The sequence below is a fragment of the Branchiostoma belcheri genome, unplaced genomic scaffold (assembly GCF_001625305.1).
Source record: "Branchiostoma belcheri isolate BF01 breed outbred unplaced genomic scaffold, Haploidv18h27 scaffold290, whole genome shotgun sequence".
NCBI classification, from domain to species: domain Eukaryota; kingdom Metazoa; phylum Chordata; class Leptocardii; order Amphioxiformes; family Branchiostomatidae; genus Branchiostoma; species Branchiostoma belcheri.
In genome coordinates this window covers 109,729-133,914 of record NW_017803899.1, presented here as the reverse complement: position 1 = coordinate 133,914, position 24,186 = coordinate 109,729, and the positions used below count along the sequence as shown (strand labels likewise).

Here is a 24,186-nt window from a genome sequence, read left to right as displayed (position 1 = left end):
GAGCTACATCACTCTTCTTACTTGTAACTTACTTTATGTACTAGCTGAATTTATTTTTGGCAACTTGACGCCGCCATTGTAAACAGTACATCGTTAATAATAATGTACTTGTTTTTACTTAGTTCAGCCATTCCATACCCTTGCAAACTTAACGTAAGGATAGCGAATACTTATTAAAAATAATATACATGTATATACCATTGGCTTGTTTGCTCTTGCGTAAAGTACTTATATGTGTATTAAAAAATAAACTTAATTGTACAGTAACTCTTTCTGGAGTCCATTATTGCACATATAATTCAACCAAACTCAAAACTTCTGTACCAAAAAGCCAGTACCAGCCATAGTCTTACTTATAGTTCCACCGCCAGTATTCTGAATCGTCGCTACATACATTACATCTTGCTCCAGCAAGTATAAACTTCAGTCTCTAGAAATCGGCCTAAAATTAAAGGGATATAATTGGCAAGAGGAGTTGGCCAGCCAGAGAGGGTCCATTTTTCCTGCAGGCAAATGGACCCTCTCTGGCCGACCAATTATATCCCGTTTTAGGCTGATTTCTACTATTCATTCAGCCAGCATAGGAGTCTGGTGGAGACTATATAAACTTTTACAGGTATCCAGCATTTGCAGGACCCAGTATTCTAGACCAGACTGTACTAGGCACACTGGCTGGTTATACTGCATTGAACTTGCTACATATCAATATCTCTATTTCTTCACAGAGATGTCTTTCATATAAAATCAACTTGCAAAATTGCCATTACAACAAAATGGCAAGATGGAGCAAAACAATATTTGTCTTTATAAGCTACCCTAGTTTATTTATCTATTTTTTTTTGGTTTGCTAGAACAAGACGAACAATGTGACAGCAGAGCCTGTGGTCTTTGTTTCTGTCTTCCTGCCACGTTTTTCTAGCCTGGGTACCAGGTTAGTTTTCGTCCTCTCCCACAGTTGCTCCCGCACTAACCAGGATGGTACCCAGGCTAACATTTCTCTCCTAGCCCATGCTTTTATAATAGTTACTAAGTTGTCCAATATCCCGAAAATCAAGAAATCAAATTCTTGTAGCCTAAGAAAAAGACATCAGCAGAAACAGTTTCATCTTAGCACATGTCTTAAAGACACAAACGTCAGTTCCTTAGTGCGACACGAAGCTGAGACCCAGCAGTCCCTCTGAGATGACGTCGGCCAGGGGAAGGAGTTTGAAGGGCGGATGTTGGGCGATTTGGCGCGCATGTGGGACAGAGTCGGTTATCCAGAAGTTCTGGAAGGCGACGTCTGATTGGGTGAAGAGCTTCCAGGAGTCGTGTGGGAAGACCGGGTGGGTCACGTACGCACTGATCTTCTCTGCTCCATGGGATAACAGCACCTGGAACATGGGAATGAAATAATCAATCAATAAAAAACCAACTGAGGGCCTGGGCTAACCTCAATAATCAATCTATCAATAGTCGATCAATTAACCAGCACCTGGGCAGAGCCAAATCATACATGTGATAAAGATTGAAATAAGCAACATCATGTCTTTTTCTGATACAACACTGTGTGGGGGTAAATGTAAATTAGAGACATTAATTTGAACAAAAATCATCCAGCTATGAAAGTTGTCAATGAAATTGTGCAAAAAAACACATGACAGCAGAAAATTGTTGTCATTCTATTCTTAACATTGAGGGCAGCAAATTTCATGTAATGATTTACTGATTTGTGATTGAATAGTGATAAAAAATAGTCATAAAAGTCAAGAACATGTCTGTCTGACCTTGGCACACTCCTTCAGTGTCCCTCCTGTCATGACAAGGTCATCCACAATAACGACATGGCGGCCTTTTGGGTCTCCTACAGAAAAAAAACATTGCTTCAAAAATGACATATCTAAGTTTATAACAAGTGTGGTTAATAAGATTAAGTTATGATTACACAAGATTCTACTAGGTTCTGTAGTTAAGCTATATGTTGATAATTTGCTGCTGCAAGTCAATGAATTTAGTGAAGGTGAGACAACTATTCTATATGTTCTATACAAGCAAAGACAACCAGATTCTAGCACTTTCCTCATTATGAAATTTATATTACATACACGCGTACTGGTCATGCATTATATTTTTCAAATCCAACTCAGCAAAACATGTTACTCAATCAATAACCTAGTTAATCAATTAGTTAACAGATAGACATATACTAATAGATTAACAAGTAAAGTACCCTCGCTATTGGCCATTTCTTACATTCTTTATAAGCCTGGAGACTTGGCATAACAAGTTAATAATTAATAACTAGCTAGTTGATGAGTTGGTTAATAACAGGTTAAGGCAAACGTACCTTCCTTGATGGTGACCCGCCGCTTACCTTCCTTGACCGTCACCTGTCTCGTGTCTTCCTCCCGCACCTTGGTGCAGGTGATGAGCGGAAACCTGTCCTCAAACTGCAGGTGGAACCTCTTCCAGGCTCCCTCATCTGGGAAGGCTACTGCAATCTTGGACTGGTCTGGGAGTTGTAGAAGCTCTCGCTGGATCAGTGGGATCGCACTCTCTAGTCTGGAGAAGGAGGACAAAATCTGGATCACATTTAAAGAGAAATAAATCCGGCTGGATCGAAACAGGTGACGAGAGGAGACCTGTCCTCAAACTGTAGATGGAACCTTTTCCAGACTCCCTCATCTGGGAAGGCTACTGCAATCTTGGACTGGTCTGGGAGTTGCAGTAGCTCTCGCTGGATCAGTGGGATCGCACTCTCTAGTCTGGGGAGGAAAAGATCTGGATCAATATTCAGGTAGCCTTATTACAGCTCCTGAGTCCTACATCCTTTCTTTGTACAGACGTATATTTATCCTTCCGGTGAAGGTGCTGTGTCATCTGTGTGTACATTTCTCATGTAGCGGAGAAGATGTAGGACTCGGGAGCTATGATAGGTTTGGTATAACAGGTGATGAGAGGAAACCAGTCCTCGAACTAAAGGTGGAACCTTTTCCATGCACCTTCATCTGGGAAGGCTACAGCAATCTTGGACTGGTCTGGGAGCTGGAGAAGTTCTAGCTGGATCAGTGGGATCGCACTTTCTAGTCTGGAGAGGAAAAGATCTTGATCAAGATTCAGGTAGCCTGGTTACCAGACCTATTACAGCTCCTGAGTCCTACATCCTCTCCTTAGCCTGGTTACCAAACCTATTATAGCTCCCGATTCCTACATCCTCTCCTTAGCCTGGTTACCAAACCGATTATAGCTCCCGAGTCCTACATCCTCTCCTTAGCCTGGTTACCAAACCTATTATAGCTCCCGATTCCTACATCCTCTCCTTAGCCTGGTTACCAAACCTATTATAGCTCCCGATTCCTACATCCTCTCCTTAGCCTGGTTACCAAACCTATTATAGCTCCCGATTCCTACATCCTCTCCTTAGCCTGGTTACCAGACCTATTATAGCTCCCGAGTCCTACATCCTCTCCTTAGCCTGGTTACCAAACCTGTTACAGCTCCTGAGTCCTACACCCTCTCAATAGGGCCTCACTGCTTATAATCCTTTGTACAGGCGTGTGTTTATGCTTCCGGTGAAGGTGCTGTGTCATCTGTGTGTACATTTGTCATGTTGCAGAGAGGATGTAGGACTCGAAAGCTACCGTCAAGCCCCAGCATCAGTGTGCAAGCATGCCTAACCCTCGGAACATTGAGAAAAACAGATGTTAAAGGATAGAGAGAAGTAGAACTTGAGCGGCAGGGAGTGGATGTCGTAGCAACAGTTGCCATGGTAACAGACAACAGAACCCACCTGGCGATGATGTTGTCTGAGAAGTAGAACCTGAGCGGCAGGGAGTGGATGTCATAGCAACAGTTACCATGGTAACAGACAACAGGACCCACCTGGGGATGATGTTGTCTGAGAAGTAGAACCTGAGCGGCAGGGAGTGGATGTCATAGCAACAGTTGCCATGGTAACAGACAACAGAACCCACCTGGGGATGATGTTGTCGGAGAAGTAGAACCTGAGCGGCAGGGAGTGGATGTCGTAGATGACGACCTTGGTGGGTCCTCTGGCCGTAAGGGGGATCGCTGACAGCAAGGTCGCTAACGTCTGCGGGAGAGAAAAAAAGTGTTTACGTCAAAATAATGGAAAACATTAGCCTGGGTGCCATCCTCTGAGGTTACAGACCGATCCCTATTGATTTGTGGTAGCCAGTAAGAATACTAGTAGTGAGCCAGCAGTAACTACCGAGGATGGCACCCAGGCTAGGAAAACACTCAAGTTGTACAAATGTAACAAAAATGTCACTTAATCAATCAATCAATCAATCAATCAATCAATCAATCAATCAATCAATCAATCAATCAATCAATCAGCCAATTATGGTGGTGACCTTTGCGGTTGCGATCTGGCCCTCTGTGTCGACCCGTTCCATGGTTCCGGTGGGGAAGTACGGCAGGATCACCGTGAACGAGCGCGCCAGGTACCTGCAACAACATGGCGGAACATTACAAGGTCATGACCTTTGCAATTTGTACTTGTCTCCTGCATTACATTTGTTACTTCTGTACTAGTTTCTGCTGTTTTACGTTTATCTTCATTTTATGTTCATGTTAACAGCAGTACTAGTCTAGTGTGTGGCACTGTGTCTGTCCTTGGTACTTAATTTCATGTACATTCGGATTAACAATAGGAGAACCAAAGAGAGACATATGCCAGTATTACAACCCTGTATTGACACTGAATAACATTCATATAGGAACAATGACATAAACAACATATGGGTGTTTGATAACTTTCTTCAGTTATTTCTGTGGTGTGAAATGATTCTGTATTAACACTTGTGGTGCCTGTCCTTGGTACTGAATGGCTTTCATATGAATCTGTGGTAACAAGAGAGAGAGATACAGGTGTTTAACAACTTTCTTAAGTCATTTCTGTGGTGTAGAATCCTGTATTAACACTTGTCGTGCCTGTCCTTGGTACTGAACGAATCTTAGATTGGACTAAAGTTGATTTTCTTACTTGGGAACTGCATACAGGATGGACAGCTGTTCAAAGATGACGTCAGGAGAGTGAAAACTGGCCAGGAACACAACTGCAGGGGAAATAACAAATCAAACTTTTCAAACTATCATAGCTTACATCCCTACATTCCCACTATCCGGACTAACCGTGCCTGATCCTAACCCAATTTAGGTACGTATACAGAACTACGCTGTATAGGCATGGTTCTGGGTACAATAGAGACTATATAGAACTGAATAGGATAACTAAGTAACGTTACAGGTCTCATATGAGTTTTGGAACATAGAAGAAGAACTTAATTGCACGGCAATTGTACAGGGTACAAATTGTATGGCAAATAGGTAACAATATATAGTGGGTATGTAACATATGGGTTGTCCCAAGACATCTGGTTCCGGTCATTGACCTTGTTGGTTTGGAGAAAAAGAAGAAGAGGTAACAGAGCAAAAACAATATGTTTTCCTTCAGACCAGCCTGCTATCCTAACTCACCATCCCTGCTGACACACTCCTTCACGTTGTCGATGAACAGGTTCGGGAAGTCATCAGGAAATTTGCCCCAGATGATCGTCCGCTTCACCTGCACCGACTGCACCTGGGTCTGCCTCTGATGGTAGGGGAAAATTCTTGTGATTTTTATTCTATCACATTTATAGTATTTGTCTTGATATCGTTTTACAGCTCTGCAAAGGAGGTTGGTTGATGTAGACAGTAATCTCCAAGCAGATCCTACAGTGGCATTAAAGTAAATAATAATATACCACCTAAGCTAGTACAAGTAATCAGACGCTTCACCTGCACTGACTGGACCTGGGTCTGCTTTTGGAGGAAGCCCGGGAAAATAAAGCCTGTGATAACTCTCTGGTAAAATTCTCACGTAAAATCTCTGTGTGGGGAGATAATGGAGGGACTGCATGGGGGTTTAATGATTACTCACTCACTCACTCAGCCCCTCCTTAATGATTACGAATTATGCAAAATGTTTGCCACTGATTACAAATTACGTTACAGTCTCAGAGCTGATTACGAACAATTATGCATTATAGCTAATGTACTGATAACCAATTACGATGAATTGGGGCGCCTGCCTACAGATTACGACTAAAATGGCCTGATTACACCTTACGAAAAAAGACAAGCTGGCCTCATTATGGTCTATTTTATATATAGGCATTTGCGGTCATAGACAGGTTTACTGGTCAATGGGAAAAATAAAGAGACCAGCAAATAATGGCCAGGTGATCTTTATGTAGAGGTGATGGCTTGCTTTTTAGTTGTACAGGTTTGACTGTACAGATACACATGTATTAAAAGTTACATACACCCTGAGTGACATCACATTTAGAGGGGAGGGGGGCATCATTGGAAAAGAATCTGACTTGTGTGAGGGTCATAGGGTGTAACATTGAACGTGCAGGAATGTTCCAAAGTGGAATTTATATCAGAAAGAACACTAGAGGAACATTTTTTGTGAAGAGGAAAATGTTAGGACATATTTTGAAGATTTACACGCCCCCCTTCAAGAATGGCGCAACCCAGCGGGATACTTACTTCCGGGTTTCGAACCTCAGAAAAAGGGCGAATTTTTGAGACAAAACTGTGGTCTCCTGAACACTGTTTATCCTTCAAAACCATATCCAATCTGTACTGTGACACCTGTAGACTTTTCTCAACACGATCGGCTACAGAACAACTCTGTATCGTGATATTTTAAAGTAGAAATTGTGGAAATAAACAAACAAAAAAACAACAGCATTATAGCTTCGAACTCACCTCGGTCCCAGTTTGGACCAGCTGACGACATTTTTCAGCTACGTCGTCCGCTAGCGCCTCCATGGAGGGATGGGCGAACAGCAAGACGTCATCTTTAACCTTGGCCATCGCTAAGAAACTCGCCAAGACGGCCCCGCCCACCTGGGAACGAGTCGGAGAAAAAAACAACAGAAAACACTGGAAACGAGATGACGGAAACTTCCTGGAAACGAGAGTTAAAACTCTGGAAACGAGAACACCACGCAAGGCAGGCTGGGTAAAATCTGGTTCGCGCAGGCGCACTGCACGAAATTTTGTCCAGAGGTGGAATAAAAATTTTTTGATTGTAAAATAGTTCAGGTGAGAAGGCGGCGATTAGGGGGTGTTTTAGCCCGATTTTGCCCCTGACAGACGCCGCTAACGATCTGACTTGTCCTCCGGATTCTACGTGCAGGATTTTTCGCAGAAAAAGCAGAGAAAACTGGGAGAAACGCATCATTCTACCCACCCCTGACCATCGGTGATGTCAGGATGAAACGTTATGTTGTAGACCGCTGACTTCTCCACTTTACAAGAAATTTATCCGGTTTTCTCTGACATAAAACCGTCCGACAGTTTCTCCCGACATGTCAGAAACACTCCAGGACCGCCGGACGGACGCAGACGACGGTTTGGCCGTACCAGACATCCTCCCGCTCACGGAGTATGATTCTTTCAGGGTGAGAAAAAACACGACATCTTTCCCCTCAGTATCGTTTGATTTTCTTAAAAAAATTCCTGTCAGAATAATTTTAGTTCCAGTGCTTGCCTCTTTATATTTTCTTACACCATAAATTTTGCAAGGTGTGGCTGTGAGAAAATTTTGGCTTGTTTCTTTAGTAAAGAAAAAAAAAAGAAATAACATTCCTAGCCGCCTCTGTACGTGTGTCATGATGTAGAAATATTTGGCGACATAATCATGTAGGAACAAACAGGCCGTTCCCATGTTGTTGTTTACATGTTTAGTCAGTAGAATAACGGTCATCAAGATTACAATTTGCAGTCAAAAAGTATGTTATTATGTGCAGGATAACATAAATGTTAGATTTGATGCACAAGGTTGAAGAAATTAAGAGGGATTCAATAAGAAAACAGTCCAAATTGGAAGAGACAGGTCATGCTCGGTTATTGAGTTATTTCGTGGGCGGATTCCTGTCACCAAGCAGATACAAGGTGTAGAGATCATAGCATTTTCAAGAATGGTGAAATTTGGTAGAAATAGTGATACACGTATTTCTAATCTGAAAATGTTTAGGTGTTTATGACTGACTGAGCCTTCCTGTTTGGTAGAATAACATTGTCATGTGGTTGGTGAGTATGACAGGTGCACAAGCCTTAACCATCACATTACGTATTTACTTGTATTGTGGACCTGTACCTTAAACAATGTTATGAAGACATGTCTACGGTGACCACTCAAGTCAAGCGACTTGAAGAACATGGTCACAGTAGAAAGGTGGTCACTACAGTCTACAGACAGGATTCTTTATACAAAATGTATATTATTATAACTTACACCAAAATAAGACTGCCATCATGGCATGGCCAGGTTGTGGTCACTACTACTAGAACTTAGTAGTACCAAAGGTAGTACAGGTATGACAGTGTTAGTGTACATTCCTGTACTGTTTTGATGTACAATGTGAATTTGTATTCAGCTAAATAAAAGGGACTGATCATGTAACTTACATTGTTAATGACAACCAACATTACAACACAGCCAACATTATGAACACTATCATGTCCTAGCAAGGTGATAAAAGCTCCTTGGTCCTAGTGATCCTTAACTTAAGATGTAGAGGTGGTCACTAGAACAGGTTTAAATGTACATTTAGTTACTGTATTATATAGAATGCCTATTTGTTAACATTCAGCTTAAACAAAGCTATAGTTACTAGTGCTGTAAACCAGCACTACAATTTAGTAAAGATTACAGTGCACACCGATGACGTAATGTAAGCATGAACCGGTTGAGTTGACACATGTTTGTTTGATGCACCGTTACTAGCCTGGAGCGTGCCAACAACCAATTTGCGGGGGGGGGGGGGCGAATTTAGTAATTAGGTGAGGGGCGGATGCCTCACTAACAATACAGGACTGTGTGCAGCAATTACAGACACTGGACAATTTGTACTACTAGTACTAGTCTAGCATTGTGTAGATTATAGATATATAATTATTTAGAATGTATCAGACTTGCATTTTAGTATTTTGTACCTTTATCTGTACAACAGTTACAACCACCCTTCGGTGTAACACACCAGTGTTAATGTGGTATTGGATCACAGGTGTTATTGTGAAACTCAATGTGCAGAATTTTACTGCCATTTTTTGATTTTGTATACAACACATTACAAGCATAACCAGTAATTTATTAAACTAAGATGCAGCTAGCTGTTTGAATATATAAAAATTTAACAGAAAAAGGCACATGCCATGATATAAACTCACATGTAGACATCAGAGGATTATGGAAAAAAATTGGGTCATTATCAAATGTTTTCCCAATTTGACATAATTTTTCACATCTAATTCTGATATCCAAGACAATAATTTGGTATGGCCCTAGCTAACTGTAGACAGAATATACAGTCATGTATCTAGACTAGAGTCATATTGAGTTATGACAGATGTGGTATTAAGGATTTCAATACCAGAGATGTACCAGTACATCATCATGTAATCAATACATGCACAGATGGTCCAGTGAAACATGTACAGCTACAGGACTGCCATATAGGCCACACTGTCCTCACATCTGTTGGTTTTACAGTCTACTTTGTGTTAAAATATGTTACATGAAACCAAATTGTGGTGTGTGTTACTAGATTGTAAAATTGCCTAGAGGAATTCATATGTTCTTGATATTTTTATCTGCTTTGTCAGGAATAAAAAAAATAGATGGTGTACATTACTATCATCGATGCAAAAGTCAATGTTTCCTTGCAGGGTGCTACTAGTATACTGGACTGCTACTGTTACACTTGCTGTCTGAAAACATCTTTTCCAGGCCTTGTTTGGGAAGGGTATGGGTTAGATTTTAGCAGGTTGGAATGAAGCACAGAATGACGATATAAATAATTACATTGTGCTATTGTTATATGTATTCATTGTTTTCCAAAACGTCCATGCCTCCCTACTGTGTGCCATAGGAAAGGGTTGGGGTTATGAGAGTTAGAGTTTAATGTGTTATTGTGTATGTTATCCAGGGAAAAGTCCATGCGTCCCTGCTGTGGGCCATAGGAAAGGCGTATGGCGGGCTGGTTCCTCCCGAGCTACAGTGGCCGTTCTTCACGGACGATGAGGTTTGTTTATTTGTTTGTTTGTTTGTTTTTACGGCCGTTAGTGAATTTGTCAGTGTTCTTCAGGTCAGGTCAGTTCACCTACTGACCCTAATTTTTTCAGGACTGAAACAGGAAACAACATTTTTCCCTACTAATCCTAGGTCTAAGGGAGAGCCATGCTCTTGTTGACATGTCTGTAATCTCAACAGTTGTTGTTGTTGACATGTTGTTGTTGACATGTTGTTATTGTTGTTTACAGGGAACAGAACAGCTTACACCATTGCTGGTAGGCATGCTGACAGCAGGAGAACTATGATCTGTACCCAGTTGTTCCGTGAGCCGTGTGACTGGGGGGGACACTGGTCGTTGTTGACATGTTGTTGTTGACATGTTGTTGTTGACATGTTGTTATTGTTGTTTACAGGGAACAGAACAGCTTACACCATTGCTGGTAGGCATGCTGACAGCAGGAGAACTCTACTGTATGATCTGTACCCAGTTGTTCCGTGAGCCGTGTGACTGGGGGGGACACTGGTCCGACATGTTGTTGTTGACATGTTGTTGTTGACATGTTGTTATTGTTGTTTACAGGGTGTGGAGCAGCTGACGCCGTTGTTAGTGGGCATGCTGACAGCAGGAGAACTCTACTGTATGATCTGTACCCAGCTGTTCCGTGAGCCGTGTGACTGGGGGGGACACTGGTCTGTGATCCAGGCGCTCGGGCGGAGAGGTATACAGGCGATGGAGGACGAGGAAAACGGAGTCTCACAGGAAAACTTACAGGAGGCCCAGCCTATCAACCTGGTAGGGAAACTGTCTTCTGTTATGTCTTAAAGGAACAGTGCAGTGTTAGAACTCCCCACCTGCAGTCTGCATTTTGCAGAGACGTTTTCAATATTGCATGAGAAAAGTTAAGCAACATGCAATTTTGCAGACTGAAAAAATCAGTCAGGCTCGGGGTTCAAAGGAGCTTTTGTGTTTACTACAGACTCTATGATATACAAGTAGTTTTTGCATGTATTTTTCAGATTGCATGTAAAACGTTTGCCAACGTGCGATTTTGTATGTGCCATGTTTAGATCCATATCTATCTAACAACATTTAGGCTGACATGTCTGCCAGTTGTATGATAAAGATTTAATCCATTCCAATTGTTGTTTGCCCTGTTACATATGAGAGTGCTAAACCTTGTTTTTTTGTTGTTGTTTATGTTTACAGAAGTCCCACCTTGCCGTCCTTGATGCCCTGATGGAGGCTTACATTAATGAGGTCATCAGTATAGAAGGGGTCGTCACAGCTGTCAAGTAAGAACTCCTGATAACTATTATTTTTATGAATATTTACCACATTTGTGGAAGGATTGACCTAACAGGTGAATGTTACCTCTTCAAGATGTCAAACCTGAGACCAGACTGTAAGGTTGGAACCACTCAAACTGGGAAGGACCCCTGTGCTTTTTGATAATTGTGGTGCGATTTTATCTTCACGAGCAGTCTGTACAGCATGGCAAGTCGAGCTGTCTTCAGTCATGCTTGGCAAGCATTTCTGTGGGACTTGAGGTGTGCCTGTACTGCCTCAACACAAAACGAGCTGCCTTGCGTTGAACTGCCTCCAGTCTGTCCATGTCTTGTTGGGTATGAGGGTCCCATACCGTAGCCGCGTACTCTAGTATGGGACGTACGTTCATATAGGTCTTGTAGGCCATCTCTATTTACAGTTTTTACCCCTTCCCTAGGAAATTTGCGTCGTTCAATGCGTCCCAGGAGCTTCCCTATGACATGGAGGATGCTCTGCTGTTCTGGTTAAGTAAGGTGGGGAGAACTCTGCAGGACGACAGGGCCAGCAAGGTAGGGACACAGCCATCAGCTTGAAAATTCATTGGTGGATGTTATAATAATTATGCAGCAAGTTTGAACTGTACACAAGGAAGTCATCTACATACATGTAACATGGCATCACAGAAGCACAGGATTTCTCATTCTTTCAAAAAAGAAGCAGCTCATCTCACAGGCAGCTTAGCTTTTCCACCCCCACTGTATTGCTGAACAATCCTTTTTCACAAGTGATTCCCTTGATTAATCTCCAAGCAGATATTTTGGTGGCCGCAAAAGACAGTATCAAATCGGCAAGGCTGTATCCATTTGACAGTATCCAGTGGCCACCCTTTCATGGCTAATAGTCCCTCCTCTGGCAAGTGGATACAGCCTTGCCGATTTGATACTGTCTTTTGCGGCCACCAAAATATCTGCTTGGAGATTAATCAAGGGAATCGCTATCATATGATCTGCTTGGAGATTAACAGTTGATGCTCTTGTGTGTGCCTACAGAAGGTGAACGACCCAGAGGGCGGTGACCTCCCTGTGCTGGATGACATCCTGAAGGACCTTAATGATGGGCGGGTGCTTCTCGCCGTGCTCTGCTTCTACTGTCCCAACCACATCCGCCCTGCAGGTCAGTTACTCCCTCTAGCAGAATTACTCAGAACTGCAGTCATCTACTGTCCTGAAATTCCCTTTCTATCTCTATCCAGTTCAACGTCTGGGGGTTAGACATGTTTGCATAAAGTGTAAGAATTCTATAAGCAAGATTTTTTATGGGGTTTTGTTGCACAACGGCAGAGTGCTCGATTCTGTACCAAGAGGTCCCAGGTTCAAGTCCTGCCATGCCACCGATCTTGTGCCCTTCGGAAAGGCACTTAACACGACTTTCTTCACTTTAAGACAAGTGAAGATATAAAGTATTGTCTGACCTGTATTTGTCTGTGTGTGTGGGACACAACACCAGCAACAGCTGCCTGTGTCCCATGTGTATTGTATTGACACAATTTCAATAACTCAAATCAACCATTGACACTTTTATTTTAACAGATGGCCAGCTTGGCTCGCTGATTTCGATGTCAGAGTCGGTGCGGAACCTGTCCCTGGTTCGCCGGTTCTGTGACCAGCATCTGGGCGCGATGTTCCACCTTTCCTACGAGGACGTGCTGTACAGCCCGGAGGTTCTGAAGCCCAACGTGAAGGCGTTCGTAGCCGAGCTGTTCTGGTGGCTGGAAGTGGTGCAGCCGGATATTGTACAGCCTGGGCTGACCAACCATCAACAGACAAGTTAGTAATGTTACATATAAAATACAACACATGTACAATACAGGGTTAGGGTTAGGGCAAGGGCTAGCCGGTTAGGGCTAGGGTTAGGGTTAGGGTTAGGGTTAGGGTTGGGGCTAGGGCTAGGGTTAGGGTCATTGTTAGGGTTAGGAGTAGGGTTTAGGGGTTAGGGTTAGGGATAGGGATAGGGTTAGGTTAGGGTTAGGGTTGGAGCTAGGACGTGCTGTACAGCCCAGAGGTCCTGAAGCCCAACGTGAAGGCCTTCGTAGCCGAGCTGTTCTGGTGGCTGGAAGTGGTGCAGCCGGATATCGTACAGCCTGGGCTGACCAACCATCAACAGACAAGTCAGTAAAAATGTTCATATCTTAATCTTATCTTAATAATACTGGCACAAAACCCTCTCGCGTATAGACGTCCAGGGGTAGGTCATTGGTGCACGGTTAAGTACGGCCGGTGGTGGAAGTGCTCGTATCAAATATAAAAGTGAAAAAGTTCTGTACAAGGTGCCAAAAATAAAGAAATATATATATCGTACAGCCTATAACCAACCATCAACAGACAAGTCAGTAGATATAAAATACCACACTGGGTTAGGGGTAGGGCTAGGGTTAGGGCTAGGGCTAGGGTCCCTCTTGGCAGACACTAGAGCAGTCCCTACGAGACCAGCGTCTTTCTCTAACATTGACAGAAGTGTATTATGTGGTCTTCCCAGTCTACGTCTTCCAGTGGGAAGCCACTTGATTAGTCTACCAGCTGAACCTGTTATTTACACTGTTATTTACACTTGTTATTTGCAGTTCCGTTAGAACCTGAGGTGTCCTCCACCCCAACCCGAGCCCGCCCGCGGCCCACAGTCCCCATCAGCAAGGCGACGAAACGGAGCTTCCAGGTCCCCACACCGGAGAGAGACACGCAGAGTAACCTCAGCATCACTCCCTCCCATAGCAGTCCTGATATCAGTAAACACACGCCGCTGTTAACACTGAGACATCGGGCAAAAAGGGACAGTCAGCACGGGGAGGGTATGTGTGACATTCGCTGGCTAATACCCAATAGTTTAGCTTTAGTTTTACATGCAGAGTAACCTCAGCATCACTCCTTCTAATAGCAGTCCTGATATCAGTAAACACACGCCGCTGTTAACACTGAGACATCGGGCAAAAAGGGACAGTCAGCACGGGGAGGGTATGTCTCACATTTGGTGACATTTGCTGGCAAATGTCCAATAAATCTGCATTTTCTGACAAAGATTTTGTTAAGGTCAGAGTACAGGTCTTAGCAGAAAAGCAATTATGTTTACCAAAAGAAAACATTATATTGTTTTTCCTTAGTTTCCTTCCTCTTCTTCTTCTCCAAACACTAACCTCTGACCTGGCCAATGACCTGATTTGTTAACATCTGTCACCATGGTAACTGGTGTTGGATTACATCATGTTGCAATTTTATAGCAGGAGGGATTTAGACTCCTGTCACCATAGATATGAATGTGTTTGAGTCTGAGCAGACCATACAGACCAGGTAAACATGCATTTGCTTTGTAAATGTTACCTTTCTAGTCTTGCGCTTAGCTTTTATCTTCAGGTCCTTATCTACATCTATGTCTACAGGTGAGGAAGTCCTTCATCCTCTAAGAAGGTCCAACTCCTTAAACTCTGCCTCAGACGCATCAGTGAAGGGTTCTGTCATGGCCTGGCCTGAGGTTGCCAATAGCAACGGAGGAGTGCCACGCCCAGGTCAGTAAGGTCAACATTTGCCTGGTCCTGGCAGTGACTTATGAGTTAGTTTTATTGACATTCTACTTCATTTTAAGTTGTGCACCATATTTTTTCCTGTGCACCTATCTTTGTCAAAATATATGTGGAATTCTGACAGACTTTCTTTGTTTTTGATATTCTACTATATTGTAAGTTGTGCACCATTTTTTCTGTATGCTTAAATATTTCTCATAATGAAGGGATCCTGACATGTTGCTGTTTGTTTTGTGTTACAGACTCTATTTTTGCTGACACAGTAACAATTTAGTAAGCTGCACTTCAACATAATTTCAAAATACAAATTGAAATCCTGACAGACTTTGTTGCTGTTTGTGTTACAGGGAACGTCGGCCACGAGTCCCAGCAGGACCTTGACCTTGAGAGTGTTTCCTCGCGGCCTGAATCCCGCACAGACCGAGCAGACAGTAGTCCGGCTCCCCAGGCTCCTCAGGCTCCCCGAGAGCCGCTCATGCCTGCCGTCCTCAGACCCTCCAAGGAGAAAAACAACACCTGTAAGTGATTGATTTATTTATTTCTCACCTTAGAAAATTCACAGTCTCGCAGTTCACGCAACAGCAGCGTGCGCAACTCGGAACCAAGAGGTCCCGGGTTCGAGTCCTGACATGCGACCGATCTTGTGCCCTTGGGAAAGGCGCTTAACACGACTTTCCCCACTAGACTCAGGTGAAAATGAGACTTGTCTGTCCAGTATTCGTTTCTATGTGCGGGACACAACACCAGCAACAGCTGCCTCTGTTCAACTTGTATTGCATTGTTGCAATTTCAATAAAATCAAATCAAATCAAATTTTTTTCTTAACAACGTAGGTAAGAAAGAGGAAGAACTAGGAGAAGGCCCTGACAAGTCTGTTACAAAGATTGACCGTACGGGCAGACTTCGCCACACCGTGGTGTCAAGTGACGTGGACACCATGGATCAGATTACGCCCATCAGCGAATCGGTGAGCAGCTTTTCGCTCTCGAGCTCCAGCGACGTGGTGATGGGCTCGCAGGGCGACTCTGACTCAACCGTCAGCTCCGAGAGCTGCTCCACCAATCGGCCACAGGGGTTCTACCTCGCGCCGGTCTCCACGGCGATGTCGTATGACGTCACAGACCGAGCGCCGGAAAAGCGTGGAATCCCGGCTACCGGTAAAAGCTACACTGTAGCTGAAAACATGTACACAACGGAATCTGCCCAAGCAGCGGGGATTCCTATCATTGATGACAACAACTTGGGGAGGGGGGCGGGCTTCGAAGAAGAGGAGAACCCTGGAACAGGGGAAGACGGTGGGAGCGTCGTAGAGTCTCCGAAACTTCACAGTGAAACTTTAGACAAGGAGAAAGAGCTCCAGAAAGAATCATCGTCGCTACTCCAGAAGGAGCGAGAGTCGCTCCAAATGGAGTTTCTCCAGCGAGAGTCGGTGCAGATACAGACCTGGGGGAAGGGTGGCGACAAGAACTGTAACGGTGGTGGTGTAACCATGGCAACGACCCCCTCGCAGGAGGTCAAGGTCGCGGCGACCTCTGCCGGGTGCGTGACGACGTGGGGGCGTAACCGGGCCTCGCGTGGAAGCACTCCGGAGGAACAGGAGAACGGACACGGAAGCCAGCCGCTCGCGTCGCAGATGGTCAAACTCAGACTGAAGTTAGAAGAGAAAAGGCGAACGATCGAAAACGAGAAGAAGAAAATGGAGCTGCAATGGAACAGGCAGAGACAGAGAGTCGGTAAAGCGGCGTTCTTACACGTCATTTCCCAGAAGAAGAACACGAAAGAGCCGCCGGTAGCGGAAAACTACCGCTACGACAGAGGCGACAACAACGGGAGAATCCGGTTTGACAAAAACGAAGTCAGTGCTCCGTGTATGACAGGATTCGCCTCGGCTAACTCATCCATACCCGAGGAAGTGGCTTCGGAAGTGAACAGTCTTGCGCTTAGGGAACCCGTGTTCGCTCCCAAACAGTCCCACGAGCTGCCCATGTCCCCGAATGAAGCAACCAGCCCTGGCAACGGGGATGTCATAGACCTGAACGAATATAACACTTCCCTAGAGAGGCTGAACAGCGATCTGTCCATGATTCAGAAGGAAATCGCGCGCTTGTCTCACCAGCAGGACGTTCTGAAAAGCCAGTCTTCTCCACAGGCGAAGGAAAGACCGCCGCAATCGGGGAAAGTAAAGCCAGTAGCGTCCAAGTCACCGAAAAGCAAGGAGAAAAATGTTGCGTCCACGCCCAAACTGACTCATGCTAACGTAGCAGGCACCGTGTCCAACGCGAGTTCCGTTTCATCGAACCAGTCGCGATCGTCGAAAAAGCAGCCAGGCAGAGTCACGGCGATGGAAGCCTCGCCGACGATCGAACATGTGCAACACCGGAGACTAGCCGGCAGCCAGTCGGACCAGACCCTGGGGCTGGGTGGTTCCTCGGGGCAGCAGTTTGATGCAGACCTGCCCAGGAGTGAGTCAGAGCCAGTCCCGCCGGCGTGTGTGGAGGACAGCGTAGGGACAGTACTACCTGTCCGCACCACGTTTGACAGCACGGTGGAGCAGTGGGCACTAACGGGGGAGGTGTCCAAACCTGAAGACAGTAGGGAGGTGGGTCAACATAGAACATTTGACCTTACATTGTATTAAAAATTGTTTGACCTTGAATTTAAGACCTTGCATGTTTGACCTTGACTTAAGCTTTTTTTACCTTGAATATTTGACCTTGAGTGTTTGGCCTTGACTCTTTGACCTCAATTATTTGACCTTGAACATTTGACCTTGACAGTTTGCCCTTGAATGTTTGACCTTTAACATTTGACCTTGACTGACATGATTCTGACCCCCAGGAGGCTGTGTTACCTGAGAGCCCGGGAGGGGAGGGCAAGGCTGCCGCTGTAGGGTTCTTCTCCTTTAACTCTGTGGATGCAGACAAGGTAAGTTCTGTCTACACAACACAAAAATGTCTACAGTACTACAGCAAGGGGCTGCATGCAAGGCAAAGAAAACAGTAAAGTCTTTTGTACAATCACAGATAGTCTCAACAGGCACACTGGGTAATGGGGAAAATTCAATGCTAACTTAAAAGAGGAGTGTTGAGCTCTAGACAAATGGGTTGGTTGGCCTAAAGTTTGACCAGTATGTTAACATTGTAAAGTGAAAGGTTTTGAGATCTTGGAACTGTTGTCTGACAAGATTCTGTCCTTCCCCCGCAGACAAAAGCAGAAGAGATGACAAGAAAACGTGAACAGTTCCTGCGAACGCGGCAGAAGCGAGAAGAACAGCTGAAGGCACGACAGATGGAACGGGAGGCTGAGCTGGAGAGGGAGAGGGAGGAGAGAAGGTAAGACATTTGTTTCTTTAAGACATCACTGAAGGTAAGATATTAGACAGGTATCACTGAAGGTAAGTCTTTATGCTCAGCCTGATACAATAAGAATTTCTGAAGGAAAGAGAGAGAATGTAAGATGCATCTTCAATACATTCTTTCCTGCTTTATGCCCCTTCGGAGAAGACATCCTGAACTGAATGATTTACTTATTTTCACCTGATCATAGGTGTGATGTGCTTTTCCCAAGGAGATAGTAGTGGGGCCTTCCAATTCTAGGTCCACTAGCCTAACCATAACAGCACCTCCTTTGGAAAAGGTTTTACTACCGGCCTCCCACCCATATATTCCAAATGCTTGACCCAACTGTCTTTATACTTCTTATGGTAACATATTAGATGGTAATGGTTGTGCAGAAAGCATAGATGAGTCTAATTAATTAAGAGTTTCCCTGGCATGTTTCAGACGACGTCAGGAGGAGGCAGAACAGAGAAAAGCTGAGGAGAAGGCGAGGAAGGAGCTGATTTATCAGGAGTACCAGAGACGGAAACAGGAGCAGGAACTACAGCAGCAGCAGCAGAGGAAGGGAGCACGGCCTAAAAAATCACGCCCGAAGTCTGGGCCTCCTACTGACAGTCACAAGGGGTCATCATCTTCAGGTAAGGCCTGGGAAAAAAGGCTAGGGTCGGCAGTTTTTTCTAGGTTGGTCAGGAAACAGGAAAGACAACATTTTTTTTTTCCTGGGCCTAACTGGTTTGGTGGGTTTCTATATCAGAGGAAGGGAGCAGGGCCTAAAAAATCACGCCCCAAATCTGGAACTCCTGTAGATGCTCACCAGGAGTCATCTTCAGGTTGGTTTGTTTGTTTGTTGAAGATTTGTTGCCAACAGTTGTCAAAACTAGCGCTATTTTTTTCAACTACACAGCTTGAACTCCTATACACAAATTTCTTCTTTTTTTCTTAGGAAGAAATCTTCCAATTCTGGCCCAAATCCGTTCACATTGTAGCATTGTTTTAATGTGTTCAGAAATGGGTTGGGCTGCCATGCTATCCTGTCAAAAAGTTTTGACTGATATCTAGTTCAAGACCACTTGCCTGTCAGCTGTTGAAGGTCGTCAGTTGAAGGTTACGCTGTGTTCTTGTCCTTAGGAGGTTCCCGTCCTGCGAGTGTTGTGGAGAGTCGTGATGAGACCAGCGGCAGCTCTGGCAGCGGGAGGAAAACTCCTGACTGGGAACAGTCTTCTCAGTCATCAACCAGCGAGTATACAGGTATTTATCTTATTTTATACCTGGGTCTTGTTAGAGTTCTGTATGCTATCAGGTAACATTCCCATGGGTTACACAAGCTTCCAAAAGCTCTATAGAACAATTTGAACATGTTTCATGTCACTTTGGATGACACAGAATATACTGTGTTGTATTCTATGTGTACCCCTACCTTATTTTAAATGTCAATGTTAGAAAACCAATTGTACAACGGTTTATCACTCAGGTGTCAGATCATGGAGCTAGAAAAGGTCAATCAGCTCGAAAAATGTTCCTTGTAGGGGTCCACCCCCAAAAAAAGTCTAGGGTGAGCAGTTTTTTTCTAGGGTTGGTCTGGAAACAGGAAACATACCACATTTTGGGGTCACCTTGTAAACAGTGCCACTCATCACTCGTTCTCATTCAAATGTACAAAATGCTGTCGCCACTCTTTACGACTAGGTATGAGCCAAATCATGGACCTCATCGTTGCTTCCTTCACTTTCCCACTACACTTACTATGTTTCACGAAAAATGTACCACAAAACTAGGTTTGATTGATGACTTGAGAGAAATTATGGTCGCGGGTTGGATTTCTCCCCCTAAAAAGCGGCTGTCGCCTGAGAAGAAATAGAAACTTTAAAAAGCAACCTAAAACGTAGAAATTTGATTACGGCAGTATTTTTCTGCCTGGTGCAGTCGGATAGCCAGGCCCTCTGACTGGTCAAGTCAGATCGCTCCTGTCACTATTTCTGTACGCTGTGCGAGGTGTTTCATACCTGTCGCCAAGTTCTGTAACATCCGTTACCGCTCAAGTAAGACGGACGTGCAGTTTAGATAGAGTCACATATTAAGACAAGAAATTGCCATTTTGATGACTTTTAGCAAGTTTTCTAGGTTTCTAAGAGAAGAAGAAAAGAAGGTGTGCTGTCATTTGTAGCCACCTTCGCTGAACAAATTGTTTTACAGTAATGAATGTAACATCCGTTACCGTTGTTTTTACTTTCAATTTTAGTTTCTTCACCTGGTATATAAAAAGTCGCCCAATTTTAAAATGTCCGTACTTATGCCCCCTTGTTCTCAAAGGATGAAGATAAAAACTGCAGATCTTCTTGGAGAAATAAACAAAAACGTCCGTTTTGTAACATCCGTTACCGGTAACGGAAGTTACACCTGTAGGGAAAAGACGTAACAAGAGATTGAATTTCCCTTCCCTACGCACCATACACATAATAGTTGGAAATAAAGTAGAAAGTATGGATCCGAAGAAAAATAACCCTCTGTGGCGTCAACTAACTCAAATGTTCTACTCTTCTTTGCTTCCAAAGATATTTTTTGCTACTTCTATACACTTCACTTAGTTATCTTTATGTGTTCGATACATGTATATTTACCAGTAAATAATGGGTTGACAGAAGTACTTTCATAGATACTGACGCCTAAACTAATGGCTTTTGAAGTGATTCCATGAATACAGGCTTTATCGTACACCCAATCCATGCTGCTGTTCCAGCGTTTTTGCTGCACTAAAAATTGCATTGTTTACATATGTCTTATCTAAGTGCATAGATTTTCGGTAACTTCCCATGGCAATTAAGCTGTCCTTTTTTGGTAATCATTAATTGAGATGTTTTCCTAAAAAATAAGGTAGGTTTGGCTGAAAAAACAGATCATCAATTTTTCGACCCAAAAAATCACCATTTTGTACATTTTAATGAGAACGAGCCTCATTACATCTCAATTCCTTTCAAGCTGTTGGAAAACTGCAGGACTAATAAGAATACTGGTATGGAATGTCTGGGTGAAAACAATTTTCATGAACTAATGGTACGTTTCGTTTATTTCCAGGCCCAAAGCTGTTTGTGAAGCCGAGCACCAAGTCCAACCGCCACATCATCATCAACGCCCTGAAGGACTGCTGTCTGGCCGGGGAGGTCAACAACCAGGTCAAGGGTAAAGTGTTAGAGGTGAGAGGTCAAAGAGGGAGTTGGAGCCTTATATAATGCTTGCATGAAAAATTTTGTTTCAAATTTTTTAGAAGCAAGTTTTCGTAGGAGGGTTTGTAAACCATGGTTCACTGTTCCTTCTACTTTAAATTTTCAAACAAGCAGAGCTATGGAGGTACATTGTATTTCCTCTGTTTTAATTGAACCTTCACTCGAGTTCTGTAGTCATTGTCTGTCCTTCTTCTGATAACCAGCAGGGAAACAGATACATTGCACTGCAGCACAGGTGAACCAGTCAGAATTACCCTGAGGAAGGTGACAGATGGTCACCGAAACGTCGGGTGAATGAAAAACTAAGTCTTGGTTGTGTAAAAAGAGTCTCTTTACTCAGTGTCTTACCAACCTGATGAAACTATTCAAGAGATGTATTTTCATTTTTGTTTTATTTTCCAGGCGCTTGCGATGTCGGAGTCTAACCACTACGTGATCCTGTTCCGGGACGCGCGGTGCCAGTTCCGGGCGGTTTACTCCTACAACCCGGAGAACGAGAAAATTCACAAACTGGTGGGGAACGGACCATCAAGTATCATGGGGAAGATGATCAGCAGTCTGTACAAGTACGTACGCGCTTTTGTTTGTTTGTTTGTTTGAAGTAGATACAGCAGACCACAATACACAATCCACAAGCTTTCATGCACCACCATCTTCTGTTATAGTCTATATCGTAACTTAGTGCCTAGAAGTGGTCAACCAAGTCTTTTATTCAGTCGACGTTTTGATGACCGTCTGTCACCTTCCTCAGGGTAATTCTGACTGGTTCACATTGCACTGCAGCACAGGTGACGCTGCTACAGATGCATGCCCAAACGTATAATATTCACATACATGTATCTAGTACAAATATGTACAGGGAACTGTATCTACAATGCAGTCCCTGAGGAAGGTGACCAAAACGTCGGCTGAATGAAAGACTTGGTTGTATGAAAAGAGTCTCTTTACTCATGTTCCTAACCCTCTTATGTTATCCCTCCAGGTACAACAGTGGAGGGAAGCAGTTTGTCGGGATTCCCTCCAAAACCATGTCAGTCAGCGTCGACGCTTTAACCATCCACAACCACCTCTGGCAGAGCAAGAAGTCATCGGGGAAGTAAAGTTAACCCTCCACACGACTTTCAAACCAACTCTGAGGCAATCGTAGCGTGGCTTCGTGTTCGCAGCAAGCACGTTGGCAGAACGTACTGCACCTGCACGAAACCCGTAATGTATTGTGCATAGCACTTTGTCAGAACATCTCATATAAGGTTGTATTCGGGTAGGTAAGGTTAACATCCTGTCTGTAGTTTCCAAATGTTATGTAGGAAAAGATATCCTCTGCAACAGGCAAAATTCTGATGCAACGTTGATCGAAAATCCAATGAAAACCGTGAAAAATCAGGGTTTCGCGCAGGCGCAGTCCGTTCTGCCGACGTGCTCTCACAGCTACATACTGTACCTACAATCATGTATTTAAAAAAACAAAGCCATTTGATAAGCAAGATACATTAAATGTTAGTAAACTATGTCTTTTCAAAGGTTGCAGTTATACTGTGTTAACCATCCTCAAGCTAAGGGTGCATCTGGGTACCAAATTGTTGTTGGTCAAAGCAGAGCTTGGTAAGTTAAGGGTTAATATCCTTCTCATGCTACTGGTGCATCCTTACACACATGTATGTCAATTAAAAGGTAAAGTTGTAAAGTTATTGTGTTAAGTGTTTGATAGTTAATATTTAGGATAGTGAACAGTTCATCTTTCTTGTTCAAGTCCTCTCTATATATCTGTATCTCCCAGTTGAGATCTTCACTTATTTATTATTATTGATAGGAAAAGCTGTTATCAAGTCTTTGTTACTGAGCTCATCATCTTAGTGTGGTCCCTGCCTCTCAATGCAGGATATAGCAAATTAGACAACATTTATTGAACAAACGTCTGTTTATATAACATAAGGAAGCAATGTATTGAGTTGATTCGTCAGACAGGTTGGAAATTGATTGATAGCTGTCACATGAGTGGTTGACGTGACATCTGATTGGTCCATTTGGGATGGTTGATGTGCTGATTGGCTGTCATCACTTGATTGACAGGTTGATTGACAAGTGTCATATGATGACTGACAGCTGTCATGACAACAGCCGGCCATGAAGCTCTACATCAGAATTTTGCATTAATTTTCTTAGATTTTCTACCAATTGAGGCTTTACATTGCCATAGCAACAAGGTAGTATTTGTGGTGGAACTTTCTGTCTTTTTGAACGCCATGATATTTATAGCAGGAAAAAAAAACGGAGATTTAATAAGAAGTGCGCAGAAAGGACTGTAAGAATGCAGTGTGAACGTGCAATGTGTTGTACAAGACTTTCCACCATTTAAACACTTACATAGTGGACGTCATAATGTACAATATACTCATGCTGTATTTGATAGTTGACCACTGTATTATACACTCTTGCATTTACATTAGGAGGTTGGCACACGAAAATGTGAATCATTTGGTGTAAGTGTTCGCCTAGCTGTAAACATTTTAGCACAACGCCAATTTCCTATATTCGCTTCTCATAACATTTAGTTGTTTTTTTTAGTTCTTTAATAGCTGCTGAGATCACTAGGTGCAATTTTTTTTTGCTATAAAATTATTATTGTATAGTCTAAAATATCAAGATGTTTTTTTTTGTTATGACCATCAAAGAGAAGTTAAAGAAAGACTTAAAGTTTATTCTCAGATTTGCTG

The 24,186-nt window shown here is 43.4% G+C and overlaps 2 protein-coding genes across 2 annotated transcripts; one reads left to right on the top strand and one right to left on the bottom strand.

Annotated features, from left to right (window-relative positions):
- Positions 1-535: 535 nt before the first annotated feature.
- Positions 536-7,455, bottom strand: LOC109473172 (ribose-phosphate pyrophosphokinase 4-like). Its single transcript, XM_019773056.1, has 8 exons — positions 6,763-7,455; positions 5,482-5,596; positions 4,988-5,060; positions 4,356-4,449; positions 3,954-4,072; positions 2,327-2,541; positions 1,767-1,843; positions 536-1,373 (listed from the first exon to the last, which is right to left on the bottom strand). The coding sequence occupies exons 1-8, from the start codon at positions 6,868-6,870 to the stop codon at positions 1,143-1,145; spliced, it is 1,032 nt and encodes a 343-aa protein (XP_019628615.1). The 5' UTR covers positions 6,871-7,455; the 3' UTR covers positions 536-1,142.
- Positions 7,368-22,573, top strand: LOC109473163 (calmodulin-regulated spectrin-associated protein 2-like). Its single transcript, XM_019773049.1, has 18 exons — positions 7,368-7,460; positions 9,990-10,085; positions 10,656-10,868; positions 11,283-11,368; positions 11,800-11,911; positions 12,392-12,515; positions 12,932-13,168; positions 13,963-14,187; positions 14,773-14,898; positions 15,261-15,431; positions 15,747-17,512; positions 17,752-17,838; positions 18,118-18,245; positions 18,696-18,889; positions 19,380-19,499; positions 21,324-21,442; positions 21,875-22,038; positions 22,455-22,573. Exons 1-18 carry the CDS (start codon positions 7,368-7,370, stop codon positions 22,570-22,572), a joined length of 4,179 nt encoding a protein of 1,392 aa, XP_019628608.1. The 3' UTR covers position 22,573.
- Positions 22,574-24,186: the final 1,613 nt, after the last annotated feature.

Bases quoted from the DNA above. Each gene is read 5' to 3' on its own strand.
- LOC109473172 (XM_019773056.1), bottom strand. From the start codon at position 6,870: ATGGCCAAGGTTAAAGATGACGTCTTGCTGTTCGCCCATCCCTCCATG. The intron at 5,597-6,762 runs GTGAGTTCGAAG...CCCTACCATCAG, and splicing joins TGGTCCAAACTGGGACCGAG to AGGCAGACCCAGGTGCAGTC. The intron at 5,061-5,481 runs GTGAGTTAGGAT...TTTCCCCTGCAG, and splicing joins GGAGTGTGTCAGCAGGGATG to TTGTGTTCCTGGCCAGTTTT.
- LOC109473163 (XM_019773049.1), top strand. From the start codon at position 7,368: ATGTCAGAAACACTCCAGGACCGCCGGACGGACGCAGACGACGGTTTG. The intron at 18,890-19,379 runs GTAAGGCCTGGG...TCTTGTCCTTAG, and splicing joins CAAGGGGTCATCATCTTCAG to GAGGTTCCCGTCCTGCGAGT. The intron at 19,500-21,323 runs GTATTTATCTTA...GTTTATTTCCAG, and splicing joins ATCAACCAGCGAGTATACAG to GCCCAAAGCTGTTTGTGAAG.